The sequence below is a fragment of the Otolemur garnettii genome, unplaced genomic scaffold (genome assembly GCF_000181295.1).
Source record: "Otolemur garnettii isolate 467f Iridium unplaced genomic scaffold, OtoGar3 scaffold00038, whole genome shotgun sequence".
Classification (NCBI taxonomy): domain Eukaryota; kingdom Metazoa; phylum Chordata; class Mammalia; order Primates; family Galagidae; genus Otolemur; species Otolemur garnettii.
The window spans coordinates 15,502,664-15,521,241 of NW_003852433.1; the positions used below are offsets into that span (position 1 = coordinate 15,502,664).

Here is an 18,578-nt window from a genome sequence, read left to right on the forward strand (position 1 = left end):
CCAGTTAGAGTCTCTTTTATAAATTGAGGTGCATTCTGGTTGGGTGCATAGATATTGATAATTGAGATCTCATCATATTGAGTATTGCCCTTAATAAGTATAAAGTGGCCATCTTTATCTTTGGTGACTTTTGTTGGTTTAAAACCTATTGTATCTGCGAATAATGTTGCAACACCTGCTTTTCTTATTCCTTTCAGTTGTAAAAGTTCTTGCAATACCTAGGTGATATCTGAGGCTAAAAAACAAAAAATGTTTGTGCAACAATTCAAAGAAAAATAGAATAACAAGTGGAATTCTCTATTAAAGTTTCCATAATCTATTTTTCATGCTATGGCACTATTAGCCATCACAATTTCTCATTATTTTTTGTCCATTTTGAACCAATGTGAATAAACCTGCAGCCTGATCTCTCCCTGGAACCCCAGATGCACGTGTCCAGCTGCCTCCTTGCCATCTCCATGTGGATATTATGTTGCTGTGTTTGGGCGGCAGTCAAATTCACAAGCCCAGAATAGGTTCTCCTTGACATTAGTTACTTAACAAGCTACAGGCCAGGATGCATGGTATGGCACAGAGGCAACAGCATGAGCATTTCTTCAGCAAGAGTCCTTGCAGTCACCTACACTATAGTTCCACACTGTTTTCTGATCTCACCCACCCAAGCAGCAACTCAGGTGTAGAGGATAACTGTCACATGGTGTTCATGTGAAGCCAGTATCTCTTGTGATAACTCCACTTACACAGTTTCCAGGAATTCTGGCAAGAGAGACACTCAAGTACAAGAGTCACCATACCCTGGAAGTATATACAGGTGCAGCTTGCCAATCTGGTCATCTTTCCGATGACCAATGCTCAGTGATATTGCTGACGTTCTTTGCCAGATTTTCACGAGAACTAAGTGGCACTGTAACCAAGGGCAGACAGTTCCCATTCTCCTGTCCCCTCAGCTCCTGACCAGTCTATTTTCTGTCTCTGTGGATTTTGTAAATAGAGTCATATAGGATGTGACCTTTTGTGTCTGGCTTCTGTCACTCAGCCTGGTTTGAGGTCCATCCACATTGAGGAAGGTGTCCTTCATTCGTTTTATGGCCAAATAATGTTCCCTTGTATAGATTTACCAGTGAGTGAACATTTGGGTTGTTCCCACTATTTGGCTATCTCACATAGTACTGCTGTGAACATACTCGTACAAGTTTTTTCATTTCTTTTCACAGTGCTTTTTGAGTTGGGAAAAATCAAACGTAACAGCATAACTAAATTCTGTAGCTTTTTCTTTAAAACACAAGAGACTCACTTGGGGTATAGAACACGGGCCAGAGGAGACTGAGGTGCAGCCCTTTCCCTTCAGAGTGACCTGGTTGGGGATGGGGGCCAGGGCCCCCGGGCTCAGTGCGTCTCACCTGCCTTTCCCTTGCAGAGAGCTGCTGCGCTGTGAGGCTGCGCTGGCCAGGCTCTACTGCCGCATGGCCCTGCTTAATATATTCGCCCCCAAGTTGCCTCACCTGTTTACTCGCCTCTTCCACATCCCTGCCATCCGGGACATCACCCTGGAGCACCTGCAGCTGCTGTCCAATCAGCTCCTCGCTCCTCCCCTCCCAGGTAACACTTGGCTTTGCTGTTGTCACTGAACTCAGTGCCAGAATAGAATAGCCCTGACCATGCACCAGGCCCTGGGTGTGTGTTGTGCGTATATACTGCCCCCTACAAGAGGAGGAGGGGAAACTCGGGCACCCTCTGCGTAGGCAGATGTGGAGACACTGCACAAAGGGACCAGGGTGGTCTTGGCAGTGCTTTCTCAGTCTTTGGAAAACATAAGGATATTACTCACTTTAGTCATTATTGAGTTAAGCATTCATTGAGCTTCCAAGCTACTTGTGAATCGAGGAAAATAACGTATTAATTATGAAACCTAGTCACTTATTGTTGCCATAGACATCCTGTTAGACATTGGAAAGAAAGGAAGATGGCTAGGCATGGTGGCTCTTGCCTGTCACCACATCGCTTTGGTAGACCAAGGCGGGAGGAGCATTCAGGCCAGGAGTTTGAGAGCAGCCTAGGAAAGAAAGTGAGACCCCCATCTCTACAACAAAAAAGAGAAATGTTCCTGTTATCAAACTCCTGCAAAGCAGATATATTCTGTTCATTGGATGTGAGGTGGAGCTAGCTGTCTTAATGAGCCAGCCTGGGTGCCCCTGGTGTGAAGCTGTGTGTACTCCCCTGGTGAGCACCAAGTGATGAGTCTGCCCACAGCCTAGCCTAAGACAAGGAGAGCCCTTTCTGTCTTTCCCTGGTACCTCAGCCTCCAGCCTGTTCCCCTTGATCTCCTAGGACCTAAGATGGGAACAAGAGGCGAGGTAGGCAAGGGGCCCCTCCCGAACCCGCTGCAGACAGTACTGTGTCTTGGGCTGCTCTTTCTGGCTCCCAACTGTGAGGTCCCCGCTGGTACATGTGCGCTACATCTCCACTGGCCAATTTGAGCACACCAAGAGCTTGGAGCTCTGAAACTGAAACATACCTGGAAAGCTTAAAACATTGTGGAAGAAGTTTTGTGTTGGTGACCTAATATGTCCCTTTACAGACTACACTCAGGCACAGAGCTGTTCCAGGAGTGCTGCTCAGGGTGGGTCAGGGCAGCCAAATAGGCTCTGGGAAGCCCTGAATCCAAGCAGCCCCACAGTATGTTTCATAGTCTTGGCCTCTACTTAGGATTTTATTTTAGGAAACAGTTCTACTGCAAAGACGAGAACAGAAATTGGCCTGGTGCCATCGCTCATGCCTGTAATCCTACCACTGTGGGAGGCTGAGGCAGCTGGATTGCTTGAGCTCAGGAGTTTAAGACCAGCCTGAACAGTTATGAGACCCTATCTCTAAAAATAGCCAGGGGTTGTGGCAGGCACCTGTAGTACTAGTTACTTGGGAGGCTGAGGCAGGAGGATTGCTTGAGCCAAAGAGTTTAAGGTTAGTGTGAGCTATGACGTCTTGGCACTCTACCTAAGGTGACAGAGTGAGACTCTGTCTCAAAAAAAATAAAAAGAAAGAAAGCAGAAATTGGGAGACCACTGATCTCTGGGTTCTATGGGTTATCCAAGACATCATGTCCCAATAGCCTTGCCAGTCCAGGTTGTCTGGGTAGATAATTTATAGTCTGTCACTGAGGCTCTCCCAGCCACTGCTGCTTTGATGCCTGTCAACTTCTCTTTCTTTTCTGTCCCCAGACGGCACCATTAGCTCTAGCTCCATCCTCCTGGCACAGTCTCTGCAGCATTGCATCCATTCCCAGAACTGTTCCGCCACAGACCTCTTTTACCAGGGCAACTCCCAGACAGTGAGAGAGTGGCTCAATGTGGCCATCACCCGGTCCCTGCACCAGGGCGAGGAGAGCCTTTTGGAGCTGACGAAGCAGATCTGCTCTTTCCTGCAGGTAGAAATCTATTAAGCTAATATCCCTGAACTGTGGGTACCATTTTTAATTAGAAGTCTTACTGGCTTGCTAAAATTGACTCTCCTTTTTTCCCCCAAACCCCTTTTTCCAGTCATTTCCTTTTTTTAAAACCTCTTCTGCTTTGTCTCATTTGTAGCTTTCTTCCTTCTGGAGGGCTTTTCTGTCCTCTGACTCTATCATGTGCTGTGGCAAATCCCCTTTGCCTCCCTTGTATTTAGTCCTTGGCTTTTCTTATTAAACATCTCTTTGCAGACAGCACCAGAGCAGTTCCCCTCTGAAGAGTTCCCAATTACTGAGTCCAAAGTCAATATGGATGTTAATTTCCCTGGGGCAGCTTTCGTTGTAGTGTCTTGCAAAGAAAGTCAGTCTGGATTCCGCAAAGAGTAAGTTGCTTGTTCTCAAAAAGATGGTGATGGGGACAGAAAAACTTAATGGGTTCTGGTGATTATGGTTCTTTCCATCTTTCTTCATTTGGGGAATCGGTCTTTATAAAGAATGATCTTGGCTCAGAGCCTATAGCACAGTGGTTACAGCGCCAGCCACATACACTGAGGCTGGCAGGTTCAAACCCAGCCTGGACCAGCTAAGCAATAATGACAACCGCAACAGAAAAATAGCCGGGTCTTCTGGCAGGCACCTGTAGTCTCAGCTACTTGGGAGGCTGAGGCAAGAGAATTGCTTAAGTCCAAGAGTTTCAGGTTGTTGTAAGCTGTGATGCCATGGCACTCTACTGAGTGCCATAGTGAGACTCTGTCTCAAAAAAAAAAAAAAAAATAAGCTCAGCGCCCATAGCTCAGTGGCTAGGGCGCCAGTCATGTACACTGGAGCTGCTGGGTTTGAATCCAGCCTGGGCCTACCAAACAACAATGACAACTATAACCAAAAAACAACTGGACGTTGTGGCAGGCACCTATAGTCCCAACTACTTGGGAGGCTGAGGCAAGAGAATCACTGAAACCCAGGAGTTGGAGGTTGCTGTGAGCTGTGACGCTACAGTACTCTACCTAGGGTGACATATTGAGACTCTGTCTCAAAAAATAAATAAATATAAAATATATAAAGAATGATTTTTTTTTTTTGAGACAGAGCCTCAAGCTGTCCCCCTGAGTAGAGTGCCCTGGCATCATAGCTCACAGCAACCTCCAACTCCTGGGCTCAAGCAAGTCTCCTACCTCTGCCTCCCAAGTAGCTGGGACCACAGCACCCACCACAACGCCCGGCTATTTTTTGGTTGCAGCCATCATTGTTGTTTGGCAGGCCCAGGCTGGATTCAAACCCGCCACCTTAGGTGTATGTGGCTGGCACCTTAGCCACTTGAGCCATAGGCACCGAGCTGATTTTTTTTTTTTTTTTGAGACAGAATCTCACTCTGTTACCCTTAGTAGAGTGTTGTAGTGTCACAGCTCACAGCAACCTCCAGCTCTTAGGCTTAAGTGATTCTCTTGCCTCAGCCCCCTGAGTAGCTGGGACCACAGGCATCGGCACAATGCCTGGCTATTTTTGTTGCAGTTGCCACTGCTGTTTTAGCTGGCCAGGGCTGGGCTCGAACCTGCCACCCTCGGTATATGGGGCTGGTGCCCTACCCACTGAGCCATAGGCATGTCCCATAAAGAATGATTTAAAATGTAGTGGAAGTGACTTCTGCCCAGTTTTTATTTAACTTCCTCTGAGGAAAATTCGTTGTTCTCTCATCCTGGTGTATGCAGCTGGCTTCTGTATTAACATCCATCCCTCCTCCTCAGCTCCTCTCTGTACAAGGCACCATGGGCGCGGGTGCTCGTGTATGGGCTTGGCCACAAAGTGAAGCGGAATGGCCAGCTGAACCTCATTGAGGCTGCCTGCTATCCTCGGGATGCATCCCCAGCCAACACTGGGCTCGCACCTCCCCCCACTGCCGACCAGTACCCCTCTGTGGTCCTTTCCACAGACAGGGTACACATCAAACTGGGTGAGTCTCCATCAGCTCATGCTGACAAGAACAGCTGGGAGTCTTTCTCTGTTTGCCTTCTTTTTGAAGATTCAAATAATTTTTTACCTTGTATGTTCCAATTCCTGTTGATAAAGAAGTGGTCTGCTTGTTGCAGTGTTCCTCACATCCGGGAGGCCTAGAAGATGTTGCCCAGACCACAGTGGGGCTTTCCTTTCTTTTCATAAGTGGGTGTTGGGACGCTGACTCTTTATGATCTACACAGAGCAGTCCTAGCCTTATGGCCAACTCAGACTGTGATAATTCCAGTTACTGTTCCTCAAGGCCTGGCCCTGACCACAGCGGGCATCCGCTGTCCGTCTAAGTGGGAGCCTAACTGCTCTCGCCTCCCAGGCAGCTTTTGTGAAGCTTCACAGTTTTAGTTAGTTGAGGGCTCTGCCCTGTAAACCCAGAAGCTGTCACTGCCTATCCTCTATGTACCAAAGCCAGCTGCCTCTGAGTATGTACAGGAAGGAAAGGAAATCACAGTCACTTCCACTGCTTGGCATGTTTCACAAGAAGACTGTTACAGGTTTTCCAGAAGATTACAATAGAACCTCTGTAAGTTGACCACCCAAAGGACTGTAACAAATTGGTCAACCTGCAGAGGTGGTCAATATAAGGAACTAGGCCTACTGTACCGATACACACATGTGGTGCATGTCTGGTCTGTGAAAATTAGGTCAACTTGAGGTTTTCAGTGTAGGGAAGTGGTCAGCTATGGAGATTCTACAATATTGGGATTTTCAGACAAAAAAATGTGCCTTGGGGGTGGCGCCTGTGGCTCAAAGGAGTAGGGTGCCAGCCCCATATACCAGAGGTAGCCCCAGCAAAAAACTGCAAAAAAAAAAAAAAAAGTGCCTTGGCGTCTCCACAACCCTAGTCCTTAGGGACATTCCATCTTTAAGGAATAAATTAAAAGGACATTTCTTAAGTGATTTGGTCATTGCTAAACAGCTTTATGGTCTCCTTTTATTAGACCGCTTTTTCATAGTTTTTTGCCTATATTAGCTGTTTTTTTTTTTAACTTTACATTAAAAACAAAAGATCTCTGTCTTAACTATCACTCCATAATTATCACCATATTAACATTTACCCCAAAGTGAAGAAATCCATGTGGTCTCTCCTGACTTGTCTGAAGCCTCTGATGCTCTGGCTCATGTCTGACCAGTGCTTGCAGTGGGGTTTGGGGTGCAGTGTAAGATGTGAGGATGAAAAGGCTTGGGACCTCTTTCCTCTCACTGTATGCAGCTTTAGTCAGATATAGGCCACGGCAGTGATAGAAGGTAATATTTTGGAGTCAAACCCCAAGGTCCTGGTAGTGCCTTTAGTCTTGGGGATACCTTGTTGGTGAACTGCATAAGTTCAACCATACAGAAGGACTGATCATTGCTTTATCAAACTGAGAATTACTCCAGTGAAACATCTTTTAATGTACAACTTAACTGTCCCCTTTCTGGGTCATGTGGCTGGTATCTAACTGAATGGGGAGTGTCTGTCCTTCTCAGTGGAAGTAACTGGAGGGCTGAGGAGTTCCATTTCCTCCACCTGGAGCAGATGTGTGCTGGGCTTTCTAGTGCTGCTTCTCCATGCACATCTGGCAGGGCCTGGGGGGCTTTTTTGCATCAGGTATGACCAGTCACACCCTTCTCTCTTGGGTGCTTCTTCCAGGGGTGTCCCCACCTCCCGGAGCTGTGCTGGTGTTACACTCTCTGCCCCTGGAGTTCCCACTGGCCATGGCTTTTGCGGAGCAGCTGCTGTCCTGGAAATCAGAGGACGGGGAAGGGAAATCCGAAGATGAGCCCGACACTATACCAACATCTGTCCTCCTACAGGTGGTGGAGCTGCTAGGTGAGGCTTTCCTCCCCTCGGGATTAGGGTGGGAGCAGGGATGGGGAGATGTCACGATGCCTAAAGAAAGAACTTGGATTAAGGATACCCTGAGTCTAGAAGTCTCAAAAAAAAAAAAAAAAAACTAATAAACATTTAACTCTTTTTAATTTTTCTTTTCTTTCTTTTTTTCTTTTTTCTTTTTTTGAGATAGGGTTTCACTCTATTGCACAGAGTGCAGTGGCATCATGATAGCTCACAGCAACTTCAAACTCCGGCCTCAAATGATCCTCCTGCCTCAGCCTTTCAAGTAGACGGGACTATAGGCACCCGCCACACCTAATTTTTTATTTTTTGTAGCGATGGGGTCTTATTTTCTTCCCCAGGGCTGGTCTTGAGCTCTTGGCCTAAATCAATCCTCCTGCCTCAGCCTCCCAAATAAACAGTGAGATTTAATTAATGATGTGACTGCTTAAGTGTTTACGGATAAAACACCAATGTCTGCAAAATTATTTTGAAATAATCAAAAACTAAAGTAGATTTTTGGATGGATAAAGGGATGAATAGAATATGTTATAAAGCAAATACAGCAACGTGTTAATGGCAGAATCTAGGTGGTTCCTTTCTTCAACTTTTCTATATTTTGAAATGTTTTCATAAAGAAATGGTGGAGGGAAAAAAATGTTACAAACTCAGATTCCCTCAGAGTTCAATCAGGTTACATAAATAAAGAGAAATAAAGGAGGAAGTTGGGTTAGGGGGACCTCAGTGAACTGAGGGCATGTGCCCTGTCAGATGGCCAGTGAGTTCCTGGCCATGCCCACAGCCACATGAGAATGTGGCCTCCATCCTACTAGAGCTATAATTTCTTATTTCAAGAAAAGCCAAGAATCTGGATTTTGATGTGAATTTTCCAGCTTTAATTTGCATTAACTAAGTCTAATTATTTAAAACACCCCCTAGTAGGGGGAACCACTGCCTGGGAACAAGTCCAAGTTCATGGACCACCATGTACAATTTTGGTGGAGAAGAATTCTCTCCAAGGTCACCCTCTTACATGAATGTCAAATGGTAAAGAAAGGACCAGGAAGGAGGCAACATGAGCAGTTCTACCATCTAAGCTCTGGACCCCAGCACACAGGGGGGCATTGGCACTTGACACCCCACATTCCAGGACAATAACAAGCTTATTTCACATCAAAATTCTTGAACAGTGTCACTCTTGAGAGAGCAGGACTTAGTAAGTCAGGCCCTCGGGACTCCCTTTCAGTGGTCTTTGCCCTGTACTAGACCCTTCTGGATGCCCTGGGTGAAGACCTTGAATGTTCATGGTCCCTGATAGCTTCTCACGTAAGGTGGATTTTCCTCAATTCCACTTGGTTCCAGGTCACATGAATATGTGAATATAAGATACACACCTGGTATGAAGGGGACCTTGGCACAAACATGTAATCTATCTTGTAATTCTTTTATTATTATTATTTTTTATTTTTTTAGAGACAGAGTCTTACTTTATCGCCCTCGGTAGAGTGCTGTGGCTTCACAGCTCACAGCAACCTCCAAATCCTGGACTTAGGCAATTCTCTTGCCTCAGCCTCCCAAGTAGCTGGGACTACAGGCGCCTGCCTCAAAGCCCAGCTATTTGTTTTTGCTGTTGCAGTTGGGCTGGGGCCGGGTTCAAACACGCCACCTTCGGTATATGGGGCTGGCACCCTACCCACTGAGCCACAGGCACTGCCCTATCTTGTAGTTCTTAACAGTATTTCCTGAACTTCATTCTCATGCCACCTTTATGTGGTTTGGACACACCCATGAATTGTGCCTTTCAGCATTTATTTCTTTATTAGCTTCTATCGCAATCCTTTCTGTTTTCTTTAAGCTTAAATTTACTTTTAAGGAAAGCTTTATATCACTACTCTAAATGAAAAATTAATATCCCTTGGCATAACTAAAAGATAACCATAAAAATAAGCACAAGGAAAATAAATAGTTGCTGTTATAAAACTACAGCTGCTTTGTCAAAGGCCCAGGGTCTCTGGTCCACTCTCTGTTTAGAGCAGGGGTCCTCAAACTTTTTAAACAGGGGGCCAGTTCACTGTCCCTCAGACTGTTGGAGAGCCAGACTGCGGGGCCCCGGGATGAGTCGGCTGCTAAGCAGGACAGGCAACAACGGCAAAAACACCCAGTGGGCAGGTTAAATGTGGCCCACAGGCCATAGTTTGAGGACACCTGGTTTAGAGTACACCAGCTCCAAAGTAAGGCTTTTTGTTGGCAAAATCAGGACTAAAAGGAGTTAAAAAGGAACAGTGTTTCTGGGTGTATTTCTGTGCTCTTTGGTAAAATTGAATTTCCTTGTATTCCCCATGGTAACATCTGTGCTTTAGGAAATAGGAAATATTGTTCCAGTTACTTACTCCTAACTTGCTGGATAGCCTTTCATGACAGAAAAAACAATGTTTTGCCTGAGCTGCAGAAGTAGACTGGCACCTTGCCATGGGAACTGGGGACACCGGACTCACCACGGCCTGTGGGCCACGCTGCCAGTGCTCTCTCTGGCAGCTGTGTGACCTTTGGCCAGTGCTTCAGCTCTGAGCCTCTGTTTCTTCACCTGTGAGATGGGGGTGAATTATGTAGGAACTGTTCTCAGGGTTGTTTTCAGGGCTGAATCCATTATTAGAACAGTGCCTGGCACAGAAGGAGCAGTGCATGTGTACTTGCTGTTATTATTTTCTATTTGCCTCAGGAAACTTCCTGTGGACCACAGACATGGCGGCCTGTGTGAAGGAGCTCGTCTTCCACCTCCTGGCAGAGCTCCTACGCACGGTACACGCCCTGGAGCAGAGGAGGCACCCAGCCGGCCTGTCCTCCTCCATTGCCCTCCAGCTGAACCCCTGTCTGGCCATGCTGATGGCCTTGCAGTCAGAGCTCCATAAGCTGTATGACGAGGAGACTCAGAGCTGGGCTTCAGGAGGCACCTGCGGGGGTGCTGGGGCTGTGGCAGCCAGTGACCAGGGCAGGTTCTCTACATATTTTCACGCACTGATGGAAGGGTGCCTGGCAGTAGCTGAAGTAACCCTGCCTACCAACATGAGTGTCACAGCCAGTGGGGTGACCTCAACAACCACCCCTAACCTCAGTGACTCATCCTCCTCCTCCTCATCCTCCCCGGGACAGACTCCGCAGAGCCCCAGCCTCCTGTCCAAGAGGAAAAAAGTCAAAATGAAGCGGGAAAAAGCCTCCTCCTCAGGGAAGCGCCAGTCCCCCCGTACAGTAGAGTCAGATGCCTCTGTGCTCAGCATTGGGGGCAGCAAGCCCGAGGACATGCTGTGGTTCCATCGTGCACTCACCCTGCTCATCATCCTCCGGCACCTCACCAGGAAGGACCCACAAGGGCTGGGCGTGACAAGCGACGCCATCGCTGATGCCTGCCAGGCCCTGGTAGGCCCCACTGCCCATAGCCGCTTGCTGGTGATCTCTGGAATCCCCACCCACCTGGACGAGGGCATCGTTAGAGGTGCCATCCGCAAAGCCTGCAATGCCCACGGCGGGGTCTTCAAAGATGAGATCTACATTCCACTGCAGGAGGAAGACGCCAAAAAACCTAAAGACAAGGCTGAGGGTGGTGACGGGAAAGCTGAGCCAGAGAAGACCCTGGCCTTCCCTGGCACAGACAGCCTGGAGGTGAGCACATCCAGCAGCCTGACCCCTGCCATGAGCATCAGCGCATCTGCCTCCACCAGCCAGGCCTCCATCTGCAGCTCCCAAGGCATCTCTCAGACCGTCAGTGACTTGTCTGTGGACCCGCTGCCCTCAGGCCTAGAGCTGCCCATCCCTCCTGGCTTGTTGGAGCCCCATGTGGTGTCCAGCCAGGAGAGCCTGGACATCTCCCTCTGTAGTACCGGCAGCCTAGGCAGCCTGGGCAGCCTGGGGGAGCCACTGGACAATGCAGAGATGGCCTCAGCATCAGACATGGGCTCCATGTACACGGTGACATCCCTAGACGGCCAGCCCCTCACAGCGCGCCCCATCAAAGGCTTTGCAGTTGTGGAGGTAACAGCTCTCACGCTTTGGCAGCCAATTCAAATCTTCCAAGCCTCTTTAAACCTTCCCTAGTTATTTCCTACTAGGTAATGTGGGAGCGCATAGGGGCTCCCCAGGGCAGCTCTTAGAAAGTGAACAGGGTGACTGTTGAAGGTGACATCTAAGAGTGATATCATGCCCAATGTTATGAAGTTAATGCAGTCACTGCTCTATGTGGCCAGTGCAGGGCTCAGGGAGCTGATTTTCCCTGGTGGGTGGCCTTTCCCAAATGTGTTCCAGCTCACAGCCCCATCCAGGTATTCCAGAGTGGCCTTGGGTTGTTTTCAGCATTACCAGTGGCAGGAGGGACTTCATGGAGTAGAACAGAAGCACTGTTTAGTTCCAAGCAATTCTGCGTTTTGGATGGCAAGCATGCTGTAGGTCATAGTTCCCCACATGTTTATGTCTCCTCATTTAGAAATCCTGCATCCAGGGCAGTGCCTGTGGCTCAAGGGAGTAGGGCACCAGCCCCATATGCTGGAGGTGGCGGGTTTAAACCCAGCCCCGGCCAAAAACTGCAAAAAAAAAAAAAAAAGAAAGAAATCCTGTATCCAAGGCTGGGCATAGTGGTTCACGCCTGTAATCTTAGCACTCTGGGGGGGCCAAGGTGGGTGGATTGCTTGAGCTCAGGAGTTCAAGACCAGCCTGAGCTAGAGCAAGACCCTGTCTCTAAAAATAGCCAGGTGTTGTGGTGGGTGCCTGTAGTCCCAGATACTTGAGAGGCTGAGGCAAGAGGATCGCTTGAGCCTAAGAGTTGGAGGTTGCTGTGAGCTATGATGACATGGCACTCTACCCAGGGTGACAGAGTGAGACTCTCTCTCAGAAAAGGAAAAAAGTAATCCTACATCCAGTGTCTTCATGAACCTTTGCCTAACCGGAGCTAAACTCAAAAGTCCAAACTCCCCTCTCCCTTATATGATACGTAGAAAAAAGCAAGGTGCAGAGAACTTGCACTGCTTTACTCTCACAAAAGGAGAGCCCAAGGGTCACATGGTTGGTTTCGTTCCTGGAATCACTTCTTTTAATCCACCAGCCTCCTTCCCCAGGACTTTGTCAGAGCCAAGCATCAGAGTAAAGACACAGACCTGGGCAGGTATAGCAACAGAGATTCCCAGTTGAGTTATTCTCCTATAAGTCACCATTGTTGGCACTTGGAGGAAAGTTTCCTAGGAAGGCAGCTTGCCTGCATCAGGCTGCTCTCACAGCTCCCGAGAGGCAGAGGTCTTCAGGGAAGGGCGGGAGGGGGAAAGTTCATTCATGGGAATGACTGGTCACTCCATTCAATCCTGGCCCTTTTCTTTGTTCACACAGATCAGATCCCGAGCCAAAATCGAGAAAATTCGAGCCAGTTTATTCAATAATAATGATTTGATTGGTTTGTCAAGTTTGGATGGTGAAGATGAACTGATGGAAATGTCAACGGAAGAGATTCTGACAGTATCTGTAGTAAATCAGAGTTTGTTTGACACTCAAGGGAGCCCAGGGTTAGAAGATTATTTCAATGATAAGTCAATTAAAGGTGGGTTATGGATTTTTTTTTATTAATAGGCTTTTTGGAGCAGTTTTGACTTACAGAAAAAAATTGAGTGAAATCTCTCCCCTGCCCCCAATTTCCCCTATTTTTAACATCTAGCATTAAAGAGGAACTTGCAGCCATTTCTAGAGTTAAAGATTTTGAAAATGATTCAGGGAGTGGTGAGACAAGAGGCTTATTATTTACCGACAGTGGCTGGCTACATCTTCATGATATAAAGAGAACATTTTGGACCCTCTCCCAGCTACAGACCTGCTGTGTTTCAGCTGGAGATAGCCTGGAATGTTCAGTTGAGGACTTGCATTCAAGTCTTTCTTTCTTTTTTTTTTTTTTTTTGGTCTAGCCAGGCTGCCCCTTGTTCAAGTTCAAGTGTATCAATTTTGTTCTGTCCTGTGTAGCTGGGATGTTGTACCAGGTACATTGCTGGTAATTATTTGTCCATATGCTTGAGGACAGCTAATGCTTCACTTTGTTCCTTAAAAAAGAAACAGTTCTGGGTACTGCCTGTGGCTCAGTGAGTAGGGCACTGCCCCCATATACGGAGGGTGGCGGGTTCAAACCCAGCCCCAGCCAAACTGCAACAAAAAAATAGCTGGGCGTTGTGGTGGGCACCTGTAGTGCCAGCTGCTTGGGAGAGGAGAATCGCCTAAGCCCGGGAGCTGGAGGTTGTGGTGAGGTGTGATGCCATGGCACTCTACCGAGGGCAAGAAAGTGAGACTCTGTCTCTTTTAAAAAAAAAAAAAAACGTTCTATTCCCTTTTCCACAAAAGTCTCATTTTCCATCCCTCTTGTCATCCTGGTGGGGGTTTTGTGGGGTGGATCCCATCTGCTTTTGTATAATACCAAGTATCTATCCAGGACCCAGAGCCCTAATGAAGCCCCCAGAGACCTGAGTCTAGCAGAAGACTCTAGTCTAAGGCCAATGCTCACCTCAAGCTTCACTTTAGAAACAGGAGTTTTTCTTTTTATAATTTTTTTTTCTTTTTTTGAGACAAAGCCTCAAGCTGTCACCCTGGGCAGAGTGCTGTGGCATCACAGCTCACAGCAACCTCCAACTCCTGGGCTCAAGCTAGTCTCCTGCCTCAGCCTCCCAAGTAGCTGGGACCACAGGTGCCCATCACAACGCCTGGCCATTTTTTGGTTGTAGCCATCATTGTTGTTTGGCGGGCCCGGGCTGGATTCGAACCTGCCACCTTAGGTGTATGTGGCTAGCGCCTTAGCCACTTGAGCCACAGGCACCAAGCCTCCTTTTATAATTAACAACAGTTCTATGTGTCATTGTTTTCATTTTATATCAGTCTTTCTCAGAATTTCTAATCTATGTCACTTTTTAAAAATTAATAGTTTGAAATTTCACAATAGAGTTATTCAGTTGTTTTGTGTTTTCTTTTTTTTTTTTTTTTTGAGACAGAGCCTCAAGCTGTCCCCCTGGGTAGAGTGCTGTGGCATTACAGCTCACAGCAACCTCCAACTCCTGGGCTCAAGCGAGTCTCCTGCCTCAGCCTCCCAAGTAGCTGGGACCACAGGTGCCCACCACAACGCCCGGCTATTTTTTGGTTGCAGCCGTCATTGTTGTTTGGCGGGTCCGGGCTGGGGATTCGAACCCGCCACCTTAGGTGTACGTGGCTGACGCCTTAGCCGGTTGAGCTATAGGCGCCGAGCCTGTTTTGTGTTTTCTAATACAAAAATTTTACATCGAGGAAGGGGTTTACTGTTTCAAATTATTACCCCCGATTATGAAATTTGGAAACATTCCCTCAGATCTGGGATCAGGGTGAGATAAGTGAGGTCTTCAGCACAAAAATGAAAAAAAGTCTGGGCATTATGGCTCACGTCTATAATCCTAGCACTCTGGGTGGCTGAGGCGGGTGGATGGCTTGAGCTCACAAGTTCAAGACCACCTGAGCAAGAGTGAGACCCCCATCTTGACTAAAAATGAAAACCTGAGGCAAGTAGATCGCTTCAGCCCAAGAGTTTGAGGTTGCTATGAGCTATGATACCACGGCATTCTACCATTGGTGACAAAGTAAGACTGTCTCAAAAAAAAAAAAAAAAGGAAACCTCCAGAAGATAAATAATATTTAATTCAGTATTTTTAAAGTCAAAATTAAGGGAAAATACCCATGATGAACAAAGTATTAAAATTCCAAATAAAGACAGAATAAATAGTACTGATCCTTTCTTTTGCCTCGGGCTCTGATACAGCTTGTCTCAGCACCGTTAATATTTTGTTCATCAGAAATTGCTTTTGCAAGGCAGTGTCCGTAGCTCAGTGGGTAGGGCGCCAGCCACATACACCAAAGCTGGCAGGTCCAAACCCAGCCCAGGCCAGCTAAAATCAACAATGACAACTGCAAGAAAAAATAGGCGAGTTTTGTGCCAGGCAGCCTATAGTCCCAACTACTCGGGAGGCTGAGGCAAGAGAATGGCTTAAGCCCAAGAAGTTGCTGCAAGCTGTGATGCCATGGCACTCTACCTAAGGCAACATAGTGAGACTATGTCTCAAAAAATAAATAAAATAAATCACTTTTGCATTAAGTTGAACTTTTTAAAATATTTCTTTGGCCAAGCACAGTGGCTCACGTCTGTAATCCTAGCATTCTGGGATGCCAAGACGGAGGGCATTGCTTAAGCTCAGGAGTTCAAGACCAGCCTGAGCAAGAGCAAGACCATGTCTCTAAAATTAGCTAGGCGGGGAATAGGTGGAGGGAGGGAGATTGGAGGGATCACTTCTGAGGTTTATCTTACAAGAGTACAAGTGAATCTTTCTAAGAGCAGAATGTGAACGTTTTAAAATAATAACTAAGAAAATGACATGAAGGCTATGTTAACCAGTTTGATGGAAGTGTTTCGGATTGTGTGTGAAAACCCCACACTGTACCCCGGAAGTGCATTAATGTACCTAGTTACCATTCAATAAAATAAAATAAAATTAGCTGGGCATTGTGGCAGGCACCTGTAGTCCCAGCTACCTGGAAGGCTGAGGCAAGAAAGCTCTTGAACCCAAGAGTTTTGAGTTTTCTGTGAGCTATGATGCTACAGCACTCTAACCAGACTGTCTCTTTAAAAAAAAAAAATTACTTGGCTTGGCACCTGTGGCTCAAGCGGCTAAGGCGTCAGCCATACACCTGAGCTGGCGCGTTCGAATCCAGCCCGGGCCCACCAAACAACAATGATGGCTGCAACAAAAAATAGCGGGGCATTGTGGCGGGTGCCTGTAGTCCCAGCTACTTGGGAGGTGGAGGCAGAAGAATCGCTTGAGCCCAGGAGTTGGAGGTTGCGGTGAGCTGTGATGCCACGGCACTCTACCCAGGGCAAAAGCTTGAGAATCTGTCTCAAAAAAAAAAAAAAAAATTACTTGATGACTGAATTTTTTGGTGTCACCTGAAATCTTGCCTGGATGGAGGGAAGGCCTTTGTGGCCCTCTCCCTCTTCCTCACCCTGTCTGCTGTCTATGTATTTTGTCCCCTCAGAGGGTAGAGGAGGTGTGTAACATATACTTTACGGGAAGCCTATGGTCATTCTCAGCCATTATTATTGCTTTCCTAGTCTTTTTGTACTTCAGATCTGAATCTACTTTGATTCTGTCACAGTCAAACCTTCGCATAGTGTACTAGGTCTTTGGTAAGTATGTGTTTGCCCCATGGTTGCCACCTGCATTCTGCACGTGAGGTTCCTTTAAGTTGGGGCTCCACTGAGTCAGCTTTGAGGGCTGAACTCTTCCTGTCCCGTACATTTGCCACCTCCTCAGCCAGCTGGGCCTGACCTGGGCCAGACTCCCTGAGAGGCATGAGGGCCAGAGGGAATGTGGGGAATGGGCAGGATAGAGAAGGCCGTGACAAGCCAGTGGTTGGTTCCTTAGCCCAAGGAGCTCACAGACAGGTTTTTGACTGGCCCCTCAGGAAAGGCAAGAGCACCTGCTGGAGTGTTTGTTTGGAGGCAGAAATAGTAAATATTTTTTCTTGTCCACACTTGTATCGCGGAAAACTGTCTTTCTTTCTTTTCTTTTCTTTTTTCTTTTCTTTCTTTTTTTTTTTTTTTTTGAGACAGAGCCTCACTTTGTCGCCCTTGGTAGAGTGCTGTGACAACATAGCTCACAGCAACCTCCAACTCTTAAGTAACCTCCAGCTCAAGAGATTCTCTCTTAAAAAAAAAAAAGTTCAAGACCAGCCTGAGCAAAAGCAAGACCCCCATCTCTAAAATTAACTTGGCCCAGTAGCTGAAACTACAGGCGCCCACCACAATGCCTCACTATTTTTAGAAGCAAGGTCTCGCTATGGCTCAGTCTGGTCTCAACCTGTGAGCCAAGGCAATCAACCCACCTAAGCCTCCCAGAGTGCTAGGATTACAGGCATGAGCCACCACACCCGGCCCTACAGAAAACTATCCTTTTGCACCTGTTCATTGCTCCAGTTTTGAAACACATTTTCTAATACTGCAGAAGCCTGCTTAGCACCTTGTATTTTTCAGGTTGTCTATCTTTTTGTTCCAATCCAGAGGAGGGGAGGTTGGCTTTGGTGGGCTAAGAGTCCATGGCCCCTTTTCACAAATAGAGAGTTTATAAAAAATAAATATCATGCTTGCAGGGCTTGTCCTGACATAGTGTGTTCACAGCAGAATTGTTTTGCCCTCCCTCCATCTGTAACAGGAGAGAAGCTGGTGCCCGGGGCCAGAGAGGTTCTGACGGAAATATTTAAGAGCTGTGCCCATTCAGAGCAGACGCTGAGCCTGACACCAGCAAAGCCCATCAGAGTCTCTGACATTTATCTTAGCAAAGAACAGATCAACTCCCAGACCCCAGGCAACCTTCTCCACCTCTTCTTCACCAATGTCCGGCCTCCCAAAAAAGTGCTGGAGGACCAGCTCACCCAGGTAGCTGCTCCTTCCCCACCAAGCCTGTGCTGGGCTTCAGGTACCCTATAGGGTGACCCTGACAACCCCCTGTCCACTGTGCTCTGCAGATCCTAAGGAAATACGGTGTTCCGAAGCCCAAGTTTGACAAGAGCAAGTACAGCAAAGCTGGGAAGGAGCAGCACCCTGTGAAGGTGGTGAGCACCAAGCGGCCCATCACCAAGCCCCCTGCCAAGGACAAGGCCGTGCTCAACAGTGTCAGGTGCGTACCCCAGAGAGCTCAGGAAAATGGCCTAAGAGTGTCCTTTGAGCAGGTAGACTGGGGGGCAGGCAGCTCTTCAAGAAGACTCAAGTTCTTTTCTCCTCCTTTGCCAGGATCCTTCCAGATCTAAGCTTCATCTGCTGATTATTTCATTTTATCCACAAGTATAGTAAAATCTGGACCACACAGGCCGGAAAGCAGTTTCTGAATGGTCTGACCTAGGCAAACATTTAGCTGAGTACAGTGACTTATGCTTTATAGTCCCAGCTATAAGAATTAAGGTGGCAAGATCACTTGAGCCCAGGAGTTTGTGGCCACCTGAGAAACATAACAAGACTCCATCTCTAAAAATATCTAAAATGTACAGAATGTTAAAATCTTACTTTTTTTCACCATATAAATAATGCATAATTATTGTAGGAAGATTAGAAAGTATATACATGCCTAATGGAAAAAAATTGGATTACCCCACACATTGCAACTACTTTTTTTTTTTTTTAGACAGAGCCTCAAGTCTGTCCCCCTGGGTAGAGTGCCGTGGCTTCACTGCTCACAGCAACCTCCAACTCCTGGGCTCAAGCGAGTCTCCTGCCTCAGCCTCCCAAGTAGCTGG

General features: G+C 47.2%; 1 protein-coding gene across 1 annotated transcript in view; it reads left to right on the forward strand.

Annotated features, from left to right (window-relative positions):
- HECTD4 (HECT domain E3 ubiquitin protein ligase 4) overlaps positions 1 to 18,578 on the forward strand; it is a 213,386-nt gene that overhangs the window by 176,234 nt on the left and 18,574 nt on the right. The window contains exons 55-63 of the mRNA XM_023513244.1: positions 1,418 to 1,599; positions 3,216 to 3,421; positions 3,695 to 3,825; positions 5,185 to 5,390; positions 7,080 to 7,259; positions 9,982 to 11,288; positions 12,630 to 12,837; positions 17,501 to 17,724; positions 17,814 to 17,965. Of these exons, the coding sequence (XP_023369012.1) occupies positions 1,418 to 1,599; positions 3,216 to 3,421; positions 3,695 to 3,825; positions 5,185 to 5,390; positions 7,080 to 7,259; positions 9,982 to 11,288; positions 12,630 to 12,837; positions 17,501 to 17,724; positions 17,814 to 17,965 (2,796 nt within the window). The remainder of the gene's footprint in view (positions 1 to 1,417; positions 1,600 to 3,215; positions 3,422 to 3,694; positions 3,826 to 5,184; positions 5,391 to 7,079; positions 7,260 to 9,981; positions 11,289 to 12,629; positions 12,838 to 17,500; positions 17,725 to 17,813; positions 17,966 to 18,578) is intronic.